At 38.3% G+C, this 24,187-nt stretch overlaps 1 protein-coding gene across 2 annotated transcripts in view; it reads left to right on the top strand.

Annotated features, from left to right (window-relative positions):
* The window catches only part of thada (THADA armadillo repeat containing), a 107,089-nt gene that overhangs the window by 23,242 nt on the left and 59,660 nt on the right, over positions 1 to 24,187 (top strand). For both annotated transcript variants that reach the window (XM_081351949.1, XM_081351950.1), the window contains exons 23-27: positions 6,790 to 6,922; positions 9,395 to 9,517; positions 9,613 to 9,735; positions 13,099 to 13,190; positions 22,002 to 22,091. In XM_081351949.1, the coding sequence (XP_081208075.1) occupies positions 6,790 to 6,922; positions 9,395 to 9,517; positions 9,613 to 9,735; positions 13,099 to 13,190; positions 22,002 to 22,091 (561 nt within the window). The remainder of the gene's footprint in view (positions 1 to 6,789; positions 6,923 to 9,394; positions 9,518 to 9,612; positions 9,736 to 13,098; positions 13,191 to 22,001; positions 22,092 to 24,187) is intronic.

Here is a 24,187-nt window from a genome sequence, read left to right as displayed (position 1 = left end):
ACCGAACAAAGCTCTGTGTGTCTCATATTGACGCTAAAGGGTGCCATGTGCGTTCGATGTCGACGAAATGTCAAAAGCGTCAGTATATGACGCCCAAGGATGAGAATGCGTTGAAATAACAGCCTTGCAGTTATTGCCAACGGCATCATTTTTGTCTCATTTAGTAAAATAAAGCCAAGCTTTAGATCGTCTCTTCAACTCCATGATACCCTCCTTTGCTAAAATCGCTTTGACGTCATGACGCACAGATGCGTAGGACGCCGCGCTATGGTACCTGATAAAGGACAAAAAGGACAGTTGTGAGTTCACGGTCTGTATATATGGCTGGGACTCGGAGCAGGAGCGTCGATAAGAGGACTTGTTAATGTCATGGGCATACAATATCGATGGTTCATAAAATTTAGAACCGGTTCTCGAGTGGAACCGGTTTTCAATTCCCATCCCTAGTATTCTGTTACATCGGTTGGAAAAGGTGGTGGGTATTCAGGGTGTTGCCCTGCAGTTCAAAGACAAAGAGACTCACCTCAACGACAGAACCTTCTCAGTGAGCATTGGGAAGTTTTCTTCTTCGTCGGTTCCCCTATTATACGTGTGCTCCAAGGGTCCATTTTAGGCCCTTTTCTCTTTTCACTTTACATGCTCCCCTTGGGTGTCATTTTTAAAGGGGGGGTGAAATGCTCATTTTCACTCAATCTCCTGTTAATCTTGAGTACCTATAGAGTAGTATTGCATCCTTCATATCTCCAAAAAGTCTTTAGTTTTATTATATTTATAAAAGAAAGATAGGCTGTACCGAGTCTTTCCGGAAAAAAAACGAGCGGCTGGAGGCGGGCCGTGTGGGCGAAGCTAAAGCTGTGCTTACGCGCCGAGCTAACAACACACAGAGACATTTGAAGCAGTTTTACTCACCGCCCGGTTCCAACGCACGACCGCGAACCTTTATCATTGTGACTGCTCGATCCTTAAGCATTAGACGATCTGCAAATCCGTCGATCTGGGCTTTGTTTATAAAACAATCATCGTCGAAATGCAGGGAACAAACAGTCTTGCACAACCTCCGTTGATGCTCTGGAAAAACAAACTCCATCCACTGGTCCCTTAACGCCGGGTTCTTTGGGAATCTGTGCAGGGTTGTCTTGCCCTGGCAACCAAAAACCCACTTCTTTGGTGACATTGACTTCCCAAAAGCCAAGCAGAGCGCTTTGATGGGCGTACTGCTTTCGCTCTCTCTTGCTCTGATCTACGAGTGCGCGCGCGCCCGCGTCCGCGTCCTTCCGGAGAAGTGCCCTTAGGACCCATATAAGGAAATTCCGCCCCATCTGACGTCACACATGCCCATACTCGAAAAAAACTTTCCGAAACTTGTTACAAACCGGAAGGACAATTTTTGGCACAGAAATACTCCTTCAAACGTACAATTTAATTTTTGAAACTTTGTCCATGTTAAGCATGGGAATCCAACTCTTTAACAGTGTAAAAAACTCAGTATAAATGAAATAGCATTTCACCCCCCCTTTAAGAAATATAAGATCTCCTACCACTGCTATGCTGACGATACACAATTTTATCTACCAGCTAAAACTGACAGTAGTGATTCTTTGGACACTTTGCTTTGCAACTGTTTTGAGGAGGTCAAATGTTGGATCGGCTAATAATAATAATTTTTTGCTATTAAATTAAATTCTGATTTTAGGCCCCTCCAGGTCTCAATCTGTTTTTAATTTAGATTCTCTTTCTGCCAGTGTTCAACCTTTTGTAAGGAATCTTGGGGTTACAATTGATTTGTCACTAAATTGAGAAACAAATCAGTACAGTGGTAAAGGGCAGTTTCTTTCATCTGAGATCGGTTGCGAAATTAAAACCGTTTCTACCCCCGAAAGATTTGGAGACTGTAATCCACGCTCTCATAACATCACACCTGGACTACTGTAATTCCCTGTGCTGTGGTCTGCCTCAAACTGTGACTTCTTACCGGAACAAAAAAGAGGGATCACATTTCTCCCAATTTAGCGACTTTACATTTGGCTTTCTATAAAGTGTAGAATTGATTTTAAAATTTAAGTTTTTGTGTTCAAGGCTTTATCTGGTGTCGCACCAAAATACATTAGTGACCTTCTGATTCCTTACTCTCGCCAAAGAACACTTAGGTCTAGTAATCAGCTTCTCTTAACTGTCCCACATTTTCGCTGTAAAACTGAGGGTGGTCGGGCCTTCTCTTCTGCAGCACCTAAACTTTGGATCAGTTTGCCCATAAATGAGGTTTGCTCCTTCACTAGCCAGTTTTAAATCGGCTCGTAAAGCTTATTTGTACTCTCTGGCTTTTGATTAGGAGTAGTTTAAGAGTTTTATGTTGAAGTTTTCTAATTGTATTTTATTTAGGGTAAACGTACCTATTAAGCTCAAGTACCCATTAAGCACACTACCATCTTGGAGCTCAGATTATAAAAAGAAACAGCAATGTATTATCCTATTTGATGTATTAACCAATTGATGTGTTTGTTACTATATACCTCCTGTAATTTTAAACCAATCAGACCATTGCACACTGAGATATGTGTGTCCATGTGTTCACACTGTCTGGCGGCTATTTTCAAAGCTGTCTGAAAACTTTCACCAGAAGAGGAGCCCCTCAGATGTGCATTTTTTATATGTTTAAGCCTTTATTTTGAAGAAGTACATCTTCTTATTGCAAAATTAAGAGATTAATGTTTAGACTTTTGAATATTATAACCTGGAACCTGGATGTGGGAAATAATTACAGTTAGATCTAAAAGATAGTTTTAGCAACATAGCCCAGATGCTACGAACATAGCTAGCTTACTAGCTGTATAAGATTGTGTGCTACATTAATATATTACTTCACAGGAATTAATGGCTTGTACTTTTAAATCCATAATATTATAATTTTACATTTTATTGATAGTCTGTGGTTTTAAACTTCTGTAATTTTTAAAGAATTCATATTATTGTTAGGTGAGCTTAAAGGGTGCACTACTATGACAATCACACAGCTTCAGTGTGACATCAATTAGAAAAAGCATAATTTCATAGATATTGTCTATAATAGTTGTTCATATTAAAATTGGTATAAACTTAATACATTACCTAGATTATTAATTTAGCTAAATATTTTCCTTTAAATTTTAATTTAATATTTATTAATTAAAAAATGTTTTTGCTCCAATTAAGCACAGTGTGTGCTCCCTTTAAGCTCACCCACATTAAACGTCTATGTAAATACTTAATAATCAGAATTTAAATATTAACTGATGGTTGTCACTATGTTAATCTTCAAAAAAATGATTAATAAACTTATTTTCACAGTCTTAAGATGACAAAAGCTAGACGAAACTATAGTGTATGCCCAAAGATGAAAGAGGCATGTCATACAAAGAAGGAGCCATCAGAAACCTGTCGTATCTGTCCAAGAAGTTTGGAGTAGACAGGAAAGCTCTGACCCAGAGAGTTAAAGGGATACTCCACTTTTTTTGGAAATAAGCTCATTTTACAACTCCCCCAGAGATAAACAGTTGAGTTTTACCGTTTTCGAATCCATTCAGCCGATCTCCGGGTCTGGCGGTACCACTTTTAGCATAGCTTAGCATAGATCATTGAATCAGACAGGACCATTAGCATCTCTCTCAAAAAAATTACCAAAGAGTTTCGATATTTTTCCTATTTAAAACTTGACTCTTCTGTAGTTACATCGTGTACTAAGACGGACGGAAAATGAAAAGGTGCGATTTTGAGAGTATAGTTCCTAGCCATATCAGCCTAGAAAATTTAAACTTTACATTTTCCGTCGGTCTTAGTACACGATGTAACTACAGAAGAGTCGAGTTTTAAATAGGAAAAATATCGAAACTCTTTGGTCATTTTTTTGAGAGAGATGCTAATGGTCTTGTCCGGTTCAATTCATTATGCTAAGCTATGCTAAAAGTGGTACCGCCAGACCCGGAGATCGGCTGAATGGATTCGAAAACAGTAAAACTCAACTGTTTAACTCTGGGGGAGTTGTAAAATGAGCCTATTTCCAAAAAAGTGGAGTATCCCTTTAAGGAGCACATTGGTTTGTTTTGTTATTTGATTTTTCAATATGGGTTACATAGCTGAACGTGGACTAGTCTAGATGTTGCAATGAGTTTGAATGACACGTCACTATGAATAGGATAGGCTACCTGATCAAATTGAATGCCTTGTTGCTTGATTTTAGTGTTCTTATTTTTTGTGATTGACTCTGTACCTTCAAATAAAACTTTTTTCAATTATTCCTTAAAAAGGTTGTTTAAAATAAACAAGAATTTTTAATAAAACTTGTTGTGAGCTTATTGGGAACAGGGGTGTGCTTAAAGGGTACAAAACGTACCCATTAAGCACAGCCAGACTTTTTATATTTAATGATGTACATCTTAATTGAAATACTTTTGTCATTTAAAATAAAATGAAATATTATAGTGTGAGAGATTAATATTTTATTTTAAAATAACTTCTTGTACTAAAACCAATATCTTGTGCACTAAAAATGTCTCAATGTAGATTTTGGTGAGCTTAATAGGTACGTTTACCCTAATGTGTTTATATTTTGTACACAGCATGTTTTCCTCTGATTTCCTTTTATATGCTTGACGTTTTGTTGTACAGCACTTAGGCGCAACTCTGTTGCTTTTAAATGTGCTATAGAAATTTGACTTAATTTTGACTTGATAAAAATATATATGGTAAATATACTCTGTTGACAGTAACATAAGTGACTCCCTTACATTATCAAGATGTACAACTTAAATTTGAAAGCAAGTTCGGTTATTGTGTGCTATATAAATCTAGCTATATAAAAAAACTATTTTTTTGCTCTTCACAAGTTTGTCTTTGCTGTTAATTGCTATGTTAAAAGTGTTCTCAATCTCTCCAGGTTATGAGAAATGGTGGAACGTAGGTGTATTGTGGGCTTTTAAGTGGGCAGAGGAGAAAGTAAAAATCTGAACTGGATTAAACTGGAGAGTTTTTGGGCTGGATATCTAAGAATGTAAGAAGCACAAACTAGAATAGAAGTTGAATCCATGTTGTTCACAATTCATTGTATTTTTTATTGTGACTTATTTCAAAGTGAAACAGGATAATGAGTAAAAATGGATGAAACTTATTCATAAGGAATTGATTGATTGGAAAGTGGGTATTACATACCATAATTAAGCCAGACCCATTTAGTAAATATGTTTATGCATAGCCATTGAGACGTTGTGCTCAAGTGGGTGATTTGGGTTTAAGCCTAGTTTGTCTCTTTTCCCTATTATTTCCTGTCATTTTTCTGGCATCCCTATCAATAAGGTGCAAAACACCCAAAAACGTGCGTGCAAACATGTGATTAGTCCTGAGATGCCAACTTTTCTTGAAATCCCTGAGGAAGCAATAGTGTGTGTGTGTTTGTGGTGGACCGGCCTGTATTAACAGTTGTGTCTGTATTGAGTCTCAGAGGTGCTTCTAGAGAAAAAGCATTGCTGTGTGATTACACGCCTCCACCGGCAACCGCTATGCCCATTACGAGGTGTTGATTGTAGGGCGTTCATCGGCTGCCTTTGAAGGTATCGCCTTGTGTTTGGGGTAGTGTATTACTGAGTGAGGTGTGTGTGCGTGCGTGGGCGCTTGCTGTGTGGTTTGGATTGTTTGATCTGGCCTGCTCGGTCCAGCGCGTCTGGTATAACGGTACTTTTCATAACGAGAGCCTCACATTTTTCTCCGCTCTCAAAGTGGGCGTTCTGCACACGCTTGGGCAGCTCCTGCTATGTGTTTGTGTGTGTGTATTCATCCGAGGTTTGCAGTGTAATTACAGTGCTTGCTTAGGCAAGCATCTCTATTATTATTGCTCATACTTTGGAATAGGGATTTGAATAAACTCTTAACCTGAAGTATTGAACTTTGTTGTGTATCTCGTCCCATTCTGTTTGTGCTACAGACATGAATGATTCCTCAAATCACGCAGCTTTTTGAGATTTATTTTCTTAATCACAGCCTTGTGAGTAAGAAATCGGCTGAAAAATCATTTTACTGTAGCATTTGCTTTAGTCACTTTCAAAAGTTTGAAGTTAGTAATATTTTTTTAAATGTTTTTTTTTTATGTCATGTCATCTTTCAGAAATCATTTTAATATTCTGATTTGGTGCTTAAGGAACATTTCTTCTTATTATCAATATTATGTTGTGCTGCTTTGTTTTTGTGTAAACTGTGATGCAATTTTTCAGGATTCTTTGAATAGAACGGTCATAAGAACAGAATTTATTTGAAATAGAAATGTTTTGTAAGATTTTATATATCTTTACTGTCACTTTTGATCAATTGTATGCATCCATAAATAAACTTTTGAACGGTAGTGTATATCCCAGGGCTAATAGGACCTAAAAGTGATGTGTAATTCTCATACTGTTGTATCTGAAAGTGTCATATGGTCCTACACTGGATCTTGACAACAACAGAGTCCACAAAGAATCAATGTTTATCTTCACAACTTTTCTGCTCTAATGTAACTTGGCTCTAGCTTGACGTTTTCCTCAAATGACTGTTCAAATTCTCTTTTATAGTCTCTGCTTTATCACATTTGGATGTGATTTGATTTTCAGATTGATTTGAAAACCATGGATAATTTCACATCTGAGAATAAGTAAACAAAAATGTCTTAGAGAAACTGGGAACCACATAAACTAGGAGGACCACAGTCATGGGAGCCAATGTCTTGTTCATAATTCCACAACAAGCTATTATGTGGGTTTGTCTGTAATCTGTGTGTGTGTGTGTCAGTAGTGGGAGTGCTACACTCCAGCAGCTGCCAGCACATTGGCTGAAGGAGGTTCTTGAGGAAGTAAAATCCAGTGACCCCTCCTCTAAACTGTGTGCGACCCGCCGCAGTGCAGGAATACCGTTCTATATCCAGGTTAGTACTCTATGTACAGCAATGACCAATTTCTTCCCCCAAAATGAACACTTACATTCCCAATAAATAAATAGGTTTTTTTTTTGTATAAAAAATTAGATAAAATTTTTTTTTTTTATAAATTTTTACCCTAGTTATTTACTAAATGGATGTTATTGATTTTGTGAACAATTTATCCATGCATACTCTAAACAATTATTTGTATATAAATAACTTGTATCCTGTCCTATGCAAAGCATGCTAGGAAGTACAAATCAACTACCCAATTTACAAAGTTTTCAAGACAACTAAATTTTAAAAAAAAAATGATATTAACTCAGAAATTTTAGTTTAAATTATAAACAATATTAAGTTAATGTAATGAATATTATAATGTCAACTAAACTAAAAAATAAAATAAAAAATGTTTTGAGTTGTGATTACAGGTCCCCCCTGAATTGCTTTTTAGGTTTTATGTTTAGTTTCACCATCCACTTTATTAGGTGCACCTATTCAACTGCTCGTTAACACAATCAACCAATTACATAGCAGCAACTTGTTGCATTTAGCCATGTAGACATGGTGAAGACGATCTGCTGAAGTTAAGACTGAGCATCATAATAAGAAAGTAAGGTGATTTAAGTAACTTTGAACGTGCCATGGTTGTTGGTGACAACCAGGCTGTCAGTATTTCAGAAACTGCTGATCTACTGGGATTTTCACAATCAACCATCTCTGTGGTTTACAGAGAATGGTTAGAAAAAGAGGAACTATCCAGTGAGCGTCAGTTCTGTGGGCAAAAATGCCTTGTTGATGCCAGAGGTCAGAGGAGAATTTCCAGACTGGTTCGAGCTGATAGAAAGGCAAAAGTAACTCAAATAACCACTAGTTTCAACCAAGGTCTGCAGAAGAGCATCTCTGAGCTCACAACACGTCAAACCTTGAAGCAAATGGACAACAACGGGTGCCACTCCTGACAGCCAAGAACAGGAAGTTGAGGCTACACCAAGGGCTCACCAAATTTGGACAATAGAAGATTGGAAAAACGTTGCCTGGTCTCATGAGTCTCGATTCCCGCTGCAATATTCAGATGTTAGGATCAGAATTTGGCTTAAACAACATGAAAGCATGGATCCATCCTGCCTTGTATCAACGGTTCAGGCTGTGCTGGTGGTGTAATGATGTGGAGAATATTTTCTTGGCACACTTTGGTAAGCATTGTTTGAAATGCCACGGCCTACCTGAGTATTGTTGCTGACCATGTCCATCCCTTTATGACCACAGTGTCCCCATCCTCTGATGGATACTTCCAGCAGGATAACACACCATGTCACAAAGATCAAATCATCTCAAACGAGTTTCTTGAATATGACTGTGAGTTAACTATAATCAAATGGCCTCCACAGTCTCCAGATCTCAATCCATTAGAGCACCTTTGGGATGTGGTGGAACTGGAGATTTGCATCATGAATGTGCAGCCAACAAATGCGCAGCAACTGCGTGATATGATTTGCAATAGGGACAAAAATCTCTGAGGAATGTTTCCAGAACCTTGCTGAATCTATGCCACAAAAAATTTTGGCAGTTTTGAAAGCGCCCAACATGGTACTAGCAAGGTGTACCTAATAAAGTGCTGAGTGCTGACGTAAAAGTTGCATGCATTCTTATAACCAGACTGGTTATACTGAGGGTGCATTGCAAAACATCAGACCTGTATCTGATTAAGAACCACATATGGAAGTGGCCCAAATTGGATTTGAAAAGATCAGATTCCATATGGTTCACACTTGTTATGAACAAAACGGATCTGAGTCTTTTATGTGAAAAATATTTGATTTGGGCCACTATTGCCTGCAGTCTGAGCATAGCCTAACATTTACCACTAATGTGTGTAAAGTTCTGATGTATAGCACCCTCAAAACATTTGTTCTTTTACAAATATGCAATAATTTGACAATCTCTGAAGATTTCACAGTTTCATTAGTTTTATCTGAACATCTGTGAATCGGTAATTGATTCCTTACAGTTTTTATGATGGAGATCTTCCCCAGTGGACAGTCCTCTGAAAGGTCAAAATAGCTGAATACTGAAGTCAAGGAAAAATGGGTTTTGGATCTGAAACGCAAGACAATGAGAGGGTTTTAGGGAAGAATAAGACAGAGAGAGGATGGATAAACTCAACACCTTGGTATGAGCACACATTCCTGTGGTATGTCCCGGAAAAGGTGGTCTTCACACCCTTTGGCACAGGGACAAAAGAACTCCGGAGACTGTATTCGGTTACATACCGTGAGTCATTTTTCCACTGTCATGCTGTCATTCACTGTCCCAGTCTCATAGGAATTTGCTGTCTTAAATACAGCTTAAAGGATAGTTTATCCAAAAATGAAAATTCTGGCATTATTTACTGGCCCTCCAAACCATGTCAAAGGTGTGGGAACTTGCCTGTTAATCTTCCATTGTATGCGATAAGTGTAATAAATCTCTGTGCAGGCCCTGCTGTCTTCTGAGCCTAAATCATCCAGCTGTGGACTCCTGAAGATGACCATGAGATCTCTGACGGCATTGGCAATGCCGCCTAATGATGGAGCTACTGAAAGCAGCACTGTGCCACAGGTGGACACACACACACACAAACTAGCTTTACTCTGAGAAAAATATGACATGTTTAATGGGTCTTTTTTTAATTGACTGTTCTTACGCACATACAGGTCCATGCTCTGAACATCCTGAGGGCTTTGTATCGAGATACGCGTCTGGGGGAGAACATTGTGCCGTTTGTGTCAGAGGGCATGCAAGCTGCTATCCTAGGTTTCACTTCTCCTGTGTGGGCCGTAAGTGTAGTATAATAATAATAATCCCTTTTCTGATTTCCTGTCTATGTGACTTCATTCACCAACAAAAAAGAAGTTCCATGTTTTGTTTGGATATTTTTGGTTAAAGGGGTCATGAATTGCATTATTTTATTATTTTATAATGTTTCCTGGGGTGCACTTATATTGTTAATATAATATTTTGCATAAAAAAATGGTCATAATTTAGAAATAAAAGGCATTTTTCTGATATTAGCCTCTGATTTGAACGTTCTGTTTGAAGGGGTGTTTCTGCTGTGAGATTTCAGTGCTGTGATTGGCTAACATCTTTGCATATGCAATAGCTAGTATTACATGTGGAATTCTCTCAAAAACTTTTAGCATGTTTTTACAGTTCTCAAAGTTTACTAATCGTGAAAAGTGTTGATTATAGCATTATATTTAGATCTATAGCATCATATTTAGATTGTGGCACGAAAGGTTGCAGTGGATGGGTATTGTAGCCGATCACAGACATGTTGAGCGCATTAATGCAACTCGATTTCTGCACACTAACAAATGCTTTCATCAAAATGAACAGTGAAAACACAAAATAAATAAGAGATTCATTGATTCACACTGGAGTTTTGGCGAGAGTCCAGAACACTGGTGCTTTTTGATTGACAGTTCCAGCGATTGTAAAGTGTGCGTTCTTTGATGGCTTTCTATGTATAATTTAATCAAAGTTTAAATAACATATTATTTTCGACCTACTAAAAGAAACAATGTGAAGTTACTGACAATAAACGATTTTGAGACATGGCCTACATGAATCATTACATACCAGAAATCACTGGTCACTGGTGATTTTGGTTAGACGTGCACACATAATCTGTACATATTAAATGGTCTGTAATAAAGCAATAGTGACACAGTAAAAACGTTTTTACTTACATAAATGTGCCGTTCCTGTCGGATGTAATGTAGTAGGCACAGCATCGTTTAAAAATTTCAGGCTCTCTGCAAATCTAATGCAGCTACTGTATTTTTCCACAACCTGGCACTGCACAACATTTTGCAGTCTTCAAAGGCATGTTTATTACTTCGTTGCTCGATCCAATGTTAGCGTCATGTCTGTTACCTACTACTACTTGTCGTGCTTGAATCAGTGGGCGGGGATACTGAACTTTAGGGTTTGTGATGTCACCAACCCGGTAAAAGCTCATTGTTGTTCCTACCAGCCGTTTTTTGTAGTCCTTAAAAAGCAATTTCTGTAAAAGAAAATATCTCTCTTTGCATTGAACTTTGAGCGTCGTAACTTTACAGATGTTATTTATGCTCAAACAGCAACAATACACACTAACTAAAGTTAAAAAAGTAAAATCATAATCAAGGACCCCTTTAATACAATGCTACTTTTTGAAGTGTCATGTAAATAACATGGTTTATGCATATGGTAATAATTCAATACCACAACATATATATTATAACCTTATCTGTTTCTATGATGATAACTAAACAAAATGTAGCATACTCCCTCTGAAGCAGTTGGATCGTTGCCATTTGGTTTGATTTTATCTAATATAGTGACATTTGTTTAACTTTAACCATCCAGATGTACATACAGTACATACGCATGCATTGCACGCACTAAATATATTTCACTTTTTTTATGAGAAGGGGGGCTTAAGATATATTCTTTATAAAGAGAATATTGTGTATGTAGTTATACACTAGGTACTGTATATAGAGTCGCTTATCTCCTTTGCCTTTCTCACACTCATTTGTTCACTGTTTCTCACATACACCACCCTGTCAGACCATAGAAGTTGCTGAGACACTGACAGGTTAATAATTAAAGTGAAAGAGAACACAAGGGACAGGGGCAGTACGTGCGGTCACACACACACACACACACAGCTGTGCGGTGGTCCTGGCCGGTTGCCCTGGATTGCTTGCTTTGATCACCTCCACATGGGCGACTCGGCTCCTACAGGTCATGGTGGCGACAACTCTAGGTCACATTCCTGTGCTCTCCTCCCTCATACCTGTCTATCTGCCTTTACGTCTACATCTCTCCTCACTTCATTTTCTTATCAGTTCATTCCTTTCGAGTCCTTTTTTCTCCTCCCATTTATTCCATATACTCTCAGGATGTCAAAAGATCTGCTTCTGTTGCCGTTTTCTCTCTTAATGGCAGAGCTCAAGCCAGCAGGCTTTACTTTGGAGAGTACAGTAAGCCTAATCCTTCCCACAATGCAGCAGTCAGACACAGAGAACACACAGTTTTCTTGTAGTCTGTGAGTAATGTTTCTTAAGCTGACATAAAAATGTGATCAAAGTTATGAGCTGGTAACACTGAGGTTTGAAGTTTGGTGTGTACAGCATTACTTTGGCCACATAAGATTGTGATTTGAAGGCCTTTTAGTGTTCTTAGAAATCAAGATGTCATCAGACCCTGCAAATCTGGCTTCTTATGTTAAGTTATAACTCCTATGACTGCGTGCCGTTGGCTTTGTTTTTCTTGTACACCCTTGAGCTGCAAGACCAATGTTTGCACTGTAATCGTCTCGAGGGCCATCATCATGTGTTCTGACTCACTACTTTCTCATGTCAAATACATGTCATGTATTAATCCCCCCTGAGGTCCATTTAAATGGATAGATCACTCAAAAATGAAAATTCTGTCATCATTTGCTCACCCTCATGTTGTTCCAAAACTGTTCATTTCTCTCTTCTGCGGAATACAGACGAAAATTTAAGAACTTTGGAAGCCAAACAACATTGAAGCTCATTGACTTCCATTGTATGAACACAAAAATCACTGAGCCATTTCAGAATAATTTAATTTAAAAAATAAAAATTCTTAACAGATTTTGAACAACATAAGGGTGTGTAAATGACATCAGAATTTCATATTTTTGGGCAAACTAACCATTTTCTTCAAAAGTGTTTTTGCATCAAAAACTGTCTAAATGTATTTTTTCCACTTTTTCCATTACTTTTACTTTTTTTTTTTTTTAATCAAACAATTTCCTGAACAGTGATAAATGTGACCGCACCTTAAAAATTATACGTCACTTTAAATTATGAGAGTTTTCATTTTTGGTATCGGTTTAAGCCTCTTATGTAAGAAACAACTTCACAAGTAAAATAGGAAACAATAAGAAATAAAGTATGTGCAGTATTAACCATTATTTTTGCTTAAAAAAAAGGCCTCCATTTAAAGATGATCAAAGACATTAGACTATATAATTGTGACAGACTAATAAATCATTGCATAGACCTTAGGACCTTAGACATTTTTAAGATTTCAAGCACCAATTTGTCAAAGGTCAAATGATAAATCTACATGGAAGGAAGGTTTGATCTGACATCAGTTTCTCCATCCTGTCCTCTTTCTAGGTGAGGAACTCCTCGACTCTCTTGTTCAGCACTCTGATTACACGGATATTCGGGGTGAAGAAGGGAAAAGATGAGCACTCCAAAAAGAACAGGTGGGACTTCAGTTGTTTTATGTACTGTACCATTCACAATTACACACACAAAAAATTCTGAAACTTTTTAGCAACCAGTTCAGGTCTTTTTTAAGTTTACACAACTTATGGAAAATTTGGTCTGTATTTCAGTAAACATAATAAATAATTTCCATGATTCATAATTTATGCTTGTGGATCAAAGTTCAGTAAGTTATCATTTTGAATTTAAAATTATTATTATTCAAAATGAGGAGTAATATTGTACATTATTAATGTGAAATATTCTTATTTTTGGCAGACCTTTCCACGGAACAATTCAAGTTTGCTCAACTTGTGTATCAGTTAGTTGCACAAACTCTGATGGTCATAGTTCCCTCTCTGCACCAAAACAATTGTGTAGGACTTAATATAGGGAACACTAATCATCCTAATGGTGACGGAACAAAACACACATATTAATTTGAATTAAAAATAATTAATTTTGAATAATACAAATTTGCATGTGCTCATAAGTCCGCATACTTTGACCAAAAACATAAATGATTCTAGTTTAAGGGATTATGGTGTATCAGTGATCAAACTGAACATGCTCAGCAGCCTGTTAGTTTGACCCTCTTTACCAAACTTGACATCGCCAAAGTCAGTTGTCAATTGTCAAGTTCTTGCTGTTTAAAATTTTAAGTTGCTCATACTGAATGGCCTAAAAGTTAACTCAGTTTAATATGTTTTTGTATTCACAACTTTTTCCACATGAAATAGTTCAGTCAACCTTCAAAATAGAGTTTGTCTGACAAAATATAAGATGAAATTTTTTACAGTGTATCTGACCTGTCATCCGTGACTTAATACCTTCACTGTCCCTACAAAAAAGCTTGTACTTATTTTCAAAGGAGAAACAATGTAAAGTCAGGACTTCATTTTATCCTTTCAAAGTGGCTGTAACATTGCAGAAAGGAGCCAGGTTGTTGTAGAGGAAAGGTTGAAAAGAGAGATTTGTGACATCAACTGAAAAGAAAAGGCGTTTCAGATGAAAAAGCCAGTTATTACATTATAATCAAATATTTTTTAAGACTTTTGATGCAAGGCGCCCATTGGGATACATTGTTTCGATTTAAGGCTTGTCACAGCGTTCACTTGGCGTGAATAGATCTTGTTGATGAGCAACAGTTCTGAGTGACCCTGCTCTGTCAGGGGTTATTCACTAGGGGTCACTGAAGCTCTATGCTTTTTCACCTTCAAATCTTTCATTCCACCCATTAATCTTTTCCGTATGTTGGCCTACGGTGCATGGATATCTTCCAGGCCCTTAAATGTTCTGGATGTTCCTCCTAACTCCCTTTTGGCCTTTGTTTGTTTGTGTTCCACTTCTTTCCTCATCCCACGTTTGTCCACCCTTGCAAAGACTTACTCTTTTGCTCACAGTTTCAACTCTTCCCTTTTGCTGATAACCTCAAACTCTGGAACGGCATTTTAGTTGACGCACAGGGGTTAACACACTTCAGCGCGTGTTTATCTTTTCCTTGGTAGAGGGAATGCTAACAACATCTTGCCTCAACACGCACAAACGTTGACACACTTCTGGCACTCATTCACACCCTCTAGATTTCTGCCAGGTTGACCGTGACCTCTGACCCCTGGCCACCACAGAACGGGGCGGGTGGGCCGTGATGGGACCTCCTGCTGCAGAGACTGCTCTGCGTCAGCTCCCTAATCTCATCCAAACCAGTGGAGCGTGAGTTGTTGCAAGAATGTCCTGATGCATTCTGGGGTTGAACGCAGAGAGGTCACGGATGGAGTGAGGAATGACTAAACAGGAGTGGCACTGACCTCGTTGAAGAACAATAATGGCTCACTCATGAGATCATGGTTTGTTATGATTAATCGGCGTGCTGATTGGACTTAATTGGAAAATAGAGCAGACCATAATGACACAACCCGGTGCATTGAAATACCTCACACTTCAAAGAGCCCATGTGGTCCCAGGTCAGCTGACCGTGGCATTTCACTCCAAGATTACCAACGGATTTTCTAAAGAGACGCTGAATCTTAAGAGATCACTGAAACTCAGCAGAGCTTTGTCATTGTCGTAATGAAATAACGCTGATTCTTCGATCTGGCTCCTGCTCTCTGAACATCCATAGTCAGGATTGTTTACTTTCAGGATAACAGCTCAATGTGTTTGTCTTTAGATTTATGTGTTTATGGCAGACATCTTGATCCTGCGGGTCACTCAACTGTTGCTTAATGTTATTTTGTTTATTGCCTCTTCCTGTGTGCAAGTGTTTTTTGTGAGTCTAGGGATTTGTGTGCTGACATACACTTATTAAACATTTTGACAGGCTGTTCTCTGTTATGACTTTTCGGGGACTTTTTGATTTACAATCTGTGTGTGTGTACTTTATAGGCTGTGTTCACAATAGCATACTATCATACTAATGATATTTCTGCAGTGTAGAACATGTATACTGGGCACAGTATGCAAATTATCTTTGCGTGTTACCCCAGAAAACTGCATGTATTTTTTCCAAAATGCAAGGTGTGTCCCATCTCGCATACTTCTGTACTATTTTGTAGTATTATTAGTGCATTTAAAATGTGGCTTCTTTAAAGAAAAATGGCCAATACTTGAAAAAAAGTCAATTGTTCTATTTAAAAGGAAATACTTTTCTAAATGTCATATACTAGATGGAGAGCATTGTTATGTGTAAGTGCACAGTGTAAACTACATACACTACCATTCAAAAGTTTGACCAAAAATTAAAAAAAAAAAAAATACATATATGACAGACACCAAACATTTGAACAGTAGTGTGATTTGGAACACAACTACTTTATACATCAGAATACAATCTGTGCAACACTGCATCTCATAGTGCAATGCCTTCGACTTGACTTTTCATGTAATATCAGACGTACATTTTTAACATCTGCTTTGACTCACCTTTGGCATTTTGATCAAATAATAACCGAACAGAAACATGCATAATGTTTTTACATAACATATTAAGCAACACATCATAATGAGGTCATGCTATATTGTATTCACTGCTGTTTGAGATGTTTAGCATTGCATAAACTTTTCAGGTTCATTTCTTAAAAATTAGTAGGCAGTGAACTGCACAGTAAGTAAAAACTCATTCCATTTTGAAAATAGACATAGGGAGGTAAAAAATTACTGTGACCTTTTAAACTTAATCATGTACAAATAAACTTATACATGAAATCAGACTCCTAAATGCTCAAATCATAAGTCACAAATACTTGTACAGTTTATAATTCATCAAATCAGAATTTTAGTAGCATGCATTAATATAAGTTGTGTTTGCGTATTTTTCTTGGATTGATGTGCTGTTTAAACATGTTTTATATTAGCTTTTATGTTTCGCCTAACTTAAAAAAAATCTTTAATTGTTCCACTTCTTATCATTATAACAATGATTTTGGTCAAAACAAAGCACGCAGAGTAATGTTTCCGTTGGTCTATTTGGACTAGATCAAAGGAGTCAATTCACAGTTTTAAAATTGAATGATACACATCTTAGTTAAACATTGAAATGAAACAAAATGAAAGTCTTCAAACCATTATTTAAAAAAAACTATTTTGAAAAGTAATGACTTCAGTTGTGTGCAAGCTTGTAAACTAGACCAACAAAGTTGCTAGCCTCTGATATCATCACCATCTCGCCTACGTAATTTTGTTTCGACTCTTTAAACATTTACATGTTTTAGTAACTTGTTTCAGTACTTTGACAAAACCAAAAAAAAAACCCATCAGATTATGATCAGAGATGTTTGCTTGTTCTCAGTCAGTCAGCTAGTACACAATAGGAAAAAAAAAGGTTTGTTTCCTGTTTTCATGATGTTCTGAACGTACATTACATGCAGTAAACAAATGACCTTTTAAGAAATACTGTATTGTATGACCCTATGCAACACACTCAAGTGCATTACACATAATCTGCTGACTTATCAGTTTACATACATTTGTGAATTTAACTAATGACGAACTAAAAGCGGTTAAAGATGGTTTAAGCTTGACAGGCTGCATTTATAGACATCTTGGAACTGTTTTGTCAGGAAGATACTAATCCATACTGAAAAAAAAATGCAAGGTTGTGTTGAGCTTAACTGTAACCACATTTGCCCACATCAGAGCTCATTAGTGTGTGTGTGTCGCTAGCATGCAGCATGTGGCCTTGTGACCGACGTAGATGACCCACCTTGTTACCATGACAGCGCCCTGGCCTAAGTTCAGACCAGACTATGTGCATTAGTGGTTGAAACAGGATGTGGTGTGTTTGTGTGTGTGGATTTGACATAGCCGAAGTCACAACTGTGTTTGAAAAATTGGCTCTTGAGCTAAAGTTAGCCCTGTATGGGACTGTTTCAGTTACATGAATAAGAAGTAAAAAAAAAAAAAAAAACTTTTTATTGGAAGGCCTATCCTAAACACTGAGGCTTAGCTAAATAAAGAAACGTTTATGTGTGTCACACACGCATACACTTTCGCTGTCTGTCTTGCCCTCTCTTAACACATATGCATTTGTCTCGATGAGATTCCTTGCCACTGCGCTTTCTAAGGAATAAACAAACAGGGACTGTGAGCCGTGTGTCCCTGCAGTGCTCCATCAGAGGCAGAGCTAATGAGAGCTTTATAGAGCTGTAAAGAGCTCAGACTTTAGGAAGTGGTTTGCAAACCAGAGCTTTAAAGGTTGCAGTCTCTCTCTCCTCTCCATGTCACTTAGGCTCTTTCCAAAATCTAGATTGCTGCCTACGTAGGCAGCACACTCCTGACACCAAGGGTGTTCCAAAAGGAAATACCCAAAATTTATCCCGTAATGCACTATGAAGATGTCATGATTTTCTTCTACACACCCCATAACATGCATATGTAAATGGAGGCGTGTTCTTAACCTCTCATGTCTGCCTGTCAATCACAAGACTCAGAGTGATATAAATGTTGAGTTAGACCGTTCAACATTGTTTTGTCCTTATATGTGGACAAACTACATATCCAAAAAATTCCAAAAGATCAAGCTATTAGAAATGCATGGCTGAAGTGTATTTTTAATTATGTGCCTGAGCGGTTAAACAAGAACATTTTCATTTGTTCGTCTCATATGGGTTTTCTAAATCTCTTGTGTTGAAAGTATTTTGTTGACAGAGGCAATCGTTGTGTTTGCATTGGTTAATTTTAATCAGACTCAAACATATATACTGCTCTATTACAGCATTAAAACATCACATGCTGTGGGTTTTTACTTGCATTTCTGAAGGAGGTAAAGGCCCTTGAGTAGGGGTGCTCCGATTGATCGGCTACCAATCGTTATTGGCCGATAATCGCTTTAAAAAGTTTGATCGGCGGTCTCTATAAAGGCCGATCTCATAAACCGATCTCATGCTGATGACGCATAAGATGGTCGCCTTCCGTGAGATCTATGACATGCAGCGCCGTCTCAGTCTCTGCCCGGCGCGGGTAATAATAATAATAATGCTGAAGGTGAGGTACAATTCATATTTCTTTGTTAAATAACTTGCATGTAATTTGAAAACTTTCTGTGAGATGTAATTCACAAACAGCATGAGTGAATGAATCACTGTGTGCTCCCTGTTTCCCTCTTAAAATGCGCAAATGGCTTCCCATCACCACATCGCGTCTGCACTATAAGCGTGCTGCATGCTGCACAGTTGACACAGGAATTGTCACTTGCACAATCGAGGCAGTGTCGCATCGTCACCAAAGTTTAGAATTTGCATTGCAATTTGCAAGTCTTTCCAGTGTTTAAACCACTCAGCTCTCGCGCGCTCTAGGAGTGTTTATGCACACACATAAGGCCACCTCACAGACAGCTCGCGAACACCGAGTTACCCTTAAATGGTCAAGTACACACAAATGTATGTACAAAATTACCGTCTTGACTAGTATACACATAAACGGTCGGTTTTGTCTTAAGTGAATAGTTGAGAAAGTTGTGTAACGATTTCATTTTTTCAGGGAACACCATTCGTATTATCAGTGATCAGCTCCAAAAATCCTAACCGGAGCACCCTTACCCTTGAAATTAAGTGTTTGTGTAAATGGGGATGGAGAATAATTTTTTCATGTATTTGAACTTTTTTGATGCAAAAACTTTGCAAACTTTGTAAGCTAACCTCCAGAAACATAATATAAAAATCTGAAAATACTTTTCATGGTCCCTTTTAAACATTTAGTTCAGTCTTTTTAACCCAATATATGGGTGTGCTGTGTTTTTCTATTATTAATAGAGTATTAGGGTATGATTATTAATCTCTGTGGGCACTAAACACTGGGACACAGTGGGACACTGTCAGCGTGACGTAATTTTTGTCATCTCGAGGGTCTGCGCAGTGCTTTACATTAGTCAGATCCTGTTCCGAAAAATGTTGGATTTTGTAGGATTCCAGCATTGTTTTTAATCGATCCGGCTTAAGCAAGTGCATTACACTGTGACTGTGCGACGCGAGCAAGCATTTTCAGTTCATCCAGAAGTTGATCTTCTTGCTCGTGCGTGAGGGTGAGGCTTAACTTCCATAGGAATTAATTGAAAACGTAGCGCCAGTGTGAATATAGCCAGACCTTCAGACTGACGACTCTATTGCAGTTTTCATTGGCCAAGGACCGCCCAAGAGGATGTTTGACTGACATGTAACGCAACCAATCACAGTTCGTTTTGTTTCCGCATCATGTTTTGGGGCGTGAAAATATAAAGTCCCTACAATAACAGGCCGGTGTGCATCTAATAAATTATTCATTCAAGAACGTTGTGCAAGTTTACTGCAACAATGGAGCCACAAACTTCACATACTTTTGAAAATCCAGCGTTTAGTTGATCCTGGTAAGTGCTCTTTGTCACAGTTGTAAACACAACGGCTTTCTTCTTCCATGAGGGGGTTTGGCGTCACAGCGGTTTGTTTCCAGGCGGACCGTTAAAGAAAATGACACGCACTTCTCCCGGACATCCTGTAGGATTCAACCAATCAGATGACGACTTTGAAACGAAAATCCTGAAGTGTTTCCAGTTAAGTGTGCCATATGAATCAGACGTTCTGCCAGCGGTCCGTGAGCATGACGTCTGAGGCTGAGACTTGGGCCGTGCAGAAACTTGTGAATGATGCTCTTACAGTTGTGTCGTACTTAATTTGTATGGTTAATGTTGGTCACAGCACATTTTAATTGCTGTTTTTGATCCAGCAATTATTTACAAATTAAAGGGATAGTTCACTTTGAAATAAAATTTTGGTATGTTTTAGCTTACCTCAAGGGCATCCAAGATGTAGGCGTCTTTTTTTCCGCAGTAGTTTCAATTTTGATATTTTTAGGTCAAACCGTTCTTTGACCTAAAAAGCACCGACCAAGCACTGGATCTGCGGACGTCAACGGACCCTCCCGATGACAAATTAATTGCAGCCCAATTTTTATGACCACATGGATGGTGTGCGTACAACAGCGCATGTGGAAGTTGGATGCGGAAGGTTAATGTTGAGACAGAAGAGTACACTAGGTGGCAGTAGTCAAAGAAGAGTGTGTAAAGAGCGATATAATACCTGCATAATCTTCATCATTTTTGTTTTAGTTCTTGTTCTAAACTTTGCATGCCAACTCATTTTCAAGTGAAGTTGCTAGAGGCAGGTTGATTTGTTGCTAAATTAGGTTTTGGTGTCATTGCGTGATGACCTCATTACATAATGACGTAAAACCGCATCATTACGTAGAATACACAATCGCTGCGTCCAAAACTATATAGTATGCAAAAAACAATAGGCAAAAGAACACGGATGACCTACTCCTTCTGGTGAGATTATGAAGTGTGTATTCGATGGACACTTTACTACCCCATATTTTAGCATTTGAGTTAGCAACTATTCATGAGTTGATAAAATAAAAAATAGCTAAATTTGTTGCTAAGTGCTTTTTGAAAGAAAAAGTTGCTAAATCTAGTAACAAAATTGCCAAGTTGGCATCACTGGATCCGCTACTTTTCTTCTTCTATCCTTCCAAGTGAATGTCTTGTAAATGACACGACTCAGTGCTGCCCTCTGACATCTGGTAGAGTATAAAAAAGCAATTGTACTGCACATGTGTCAAACACATCCATCCGTGCTCATCCACCGTTGTGCATACTGTAAAGCTGTGCGGTCACGACTGTGTGTGCAAGACGGAGTGGAACGTGGGAATTGAAGAATACCCGGGCCTAATGCTGCCTTCACATTAGAGAAATTTAAGGCAAAAAGGTCCAATGTCTATTGTCAATAGCGTGACGATGTATGAAGCACAGCTCACACAGAAGTCACTTTCAAATCCACGTAACCAGCTTGAATCCATTGCGAAATCTGTGTGGGGAAATCTTTCACCCACATGTGAAATTCTCAATCGCATGGATTCCTGTGGAAAAGACTGGATTTTGTCATTTTAGATTTTCATAAATTTGACCAAGGACTTAAAGTTGATTGCTCACACGTCTCAATTGAGAGCTAAACTCCTCGCATTTATGCAAGCTATGGACACAAGATCTAACAGCTCAAAGTTTGTGCCATTAAATGCTTATGAGATATTCGGAGACTTGTTTAAAATGTGTATTTGTTGAATGCCGATAGTATGTGAAGAAAGTGTCATAGCATTTGCCTTTTAATTATTCGACAGAACTGTTGAACACAGTAAACTAATGAAGACTGAGAAAGGGGGCTCCTGTGCATCTGCACTGTCAAATTAAAAGTCTCACTTGCAATACAGTCAATTGTCATTTCTCATCTGATTGTGTAATACTACACATACTGTCACTTTAATCTCTCTCTCTCTTCTCTTAACAGGATGACCGGCCGAGAGTTTTTCACTCGTTTTCCTGCCCTCTATCCTTTCCTTCTTAGTCAGCTACAGGAAGCTGCAGCCTCTGTGAACAGGTGAGAATGTCCCAACAAAAGACCCTGCAATGTGTGTGCGATTTGTGTCGGATGTTGTTAAAGAGTTGAATGATCCCAGCGTTCGCTAAATGGGTGCAGTTCTTCTCACCCTTCTTTAATTTCTCTGAGGCCCTTATTTAAGAACGTTTAAGTGCCTCATCAAGCCTCTTTAGACCTATTAAGCATTCTTGACCACACTGATGGACAGATTCCTAGCTGAGATGCCTCAGATAAGTAAACCGCATGTGGGAGTATCAGCCATGTTGGATCCAGGCTGCACTCTACACTGTGAGAACATGTTAGTCTCTTATCTCCCTCATTTAATTTCTCCACAGACTGATGAGCTACTCTTCCAAATAGCACTCACATTGTGCAAGAGGCCCTTGAGCCAATATTATCTTAATATGTATCAAATTATTTTAATGCGTTTTCAGTCTGGAGTTCTCTCCTTTTAGCTAAGAGTGGTCTGACTCTTTCCCACGGCCTAGTCTTCGCATCCCGCTTGCCAAGCCAGTCGGACTCCGCAATGCTCGTATTTTATACCACCAATAAATCATTTCTCATATAAATAAAGGTAGAGAGAAGTGCGAAAGAGGTTTAAAAATCATCAGCATCCCTGCGCCACCCACCTTTACCAAATACGAAGGGAGCATCATGGGATATCTAGGGGGGAGTATGTCATTTAATGTGATTGAGAAGTTTTTCCTATTGAAGTTCAATCCAGAACGTTTCTTTTATCTGGAAAGCAGGCTGTGGGATTTCTGGAATACGGGTCATCGACCTCCTTGCAATTTGTAATCCGGTTTGCGATATAAAGATTTCATGAGCACGGACGAAATCGTGATGAATGATTTGTCTCAGCTTGAGAGGTTTATAACAATTTTAAACGTTTAACATGGGAAATGAGTGTCGAGAGGGTTGGATTGGACATGCACCAGATATGAAATGAGATGAAAAGACTGGGGCAAATGAAGCCAAGACTGAACTCCAACTAACTCTCTTTGCTAATTTCACATTTTCTTCCAGTCTTATCACCTCTTCACCCTGGCTGCACTTTTTCGCTCATTTTAGCGTCTTTTTCCATTCCTCTGATTTATTGTATTCCATTGGTTCTTTCTCGCACTCCCCTTTCAGCTTTTTTTCATGAATGTGGATGAAGTTTAACACTTCAATCTCTCTGGGCTTAGGGATGATCTCAAGTTCTTGACTCTCCCACATTGTGTTTGACTGAAATCAGACTCTAAATGCATTACCCAGGCCCTGATTAGCAAAATAGCATTTCCTGCACTCTGGCCCAGGGTTTACGGGCTCCTGGGACCCCTTGGTGGTGAGTTTGGCCATGTTTGATGTAGTAATGACAAGCATATCCACAGCTGGCAGCTGTGCCGTGGAAAGCTCACGGCCTATAGAGAACAGAACAGATTTTGGCCCTTTCAGGGTAATAGAAAGATATGAGTAATTTATATTTGCGTGTTTTTCTGTCTGTTTTTTCGTGTTTACTCTGGCAAAAGTCTTGAGTTTCCACTGGGCTGACAGAAAAGCACATTTCACGTGTAGAAATGTAGTAAAAGAGAAAGGAAATGGAGGTTTTGTAATAGTGGCCATGTGTACATGTGTTCATCTTGTCATGTTTAACTGTGTGTTTGTAGCTGAATGTGTGTGGTGGCTGGTCACCCCTCAGCTGATATTACCTCTGTCATAGCCCTGTCGACATTAGTAAGTTCAGTTAGTCAAGTCAAGTTCAGTTATAACACACAGGCAAGTTATTTAGGTTAGTTGAGTTAGTTATTATGTTGCGAAAATTATGTTAGTCAAGTCAAGTCACATTTATTTATGTAGCACTATTTACAATACAGATTGTTTCAAAGCAGCTTTACAGAGAACAGGAAAATAATGCAAAAAAGTTTGTTTCCAGAAGAAAATAGCGTCACAATCCAGCTCAAGTAAGTTCAGTGATGTTTCATTTTTGTTTTTAAAAAGGTTATTAATTTAATTAATTTATATATAGCCGCTTTTGATTAAACCGTGGTCATCGTCCAGCTCAGTTCAGTTCTTGTATAATAGTGTCAATGCAGGCAGATCAATGTTATTGTTGA

This window comes from Scardinius erythrophthalmus (assembly GCF_964197995.2).
Source record: "Scardinius erythrophthalmus genome assembly, chromosome: 21".
Lineage (NCBI taxonomy): Eukaryota > Metazoa > Chordata > Actinopteri > Cypriniformes > Leuciscidae > Scardinius > Scardinius erythrophthalmus.
Note: the sequence above shows the minus strand (reverse complement) of the source record. Positions and strands in the feature narration are given on the sequence as shown.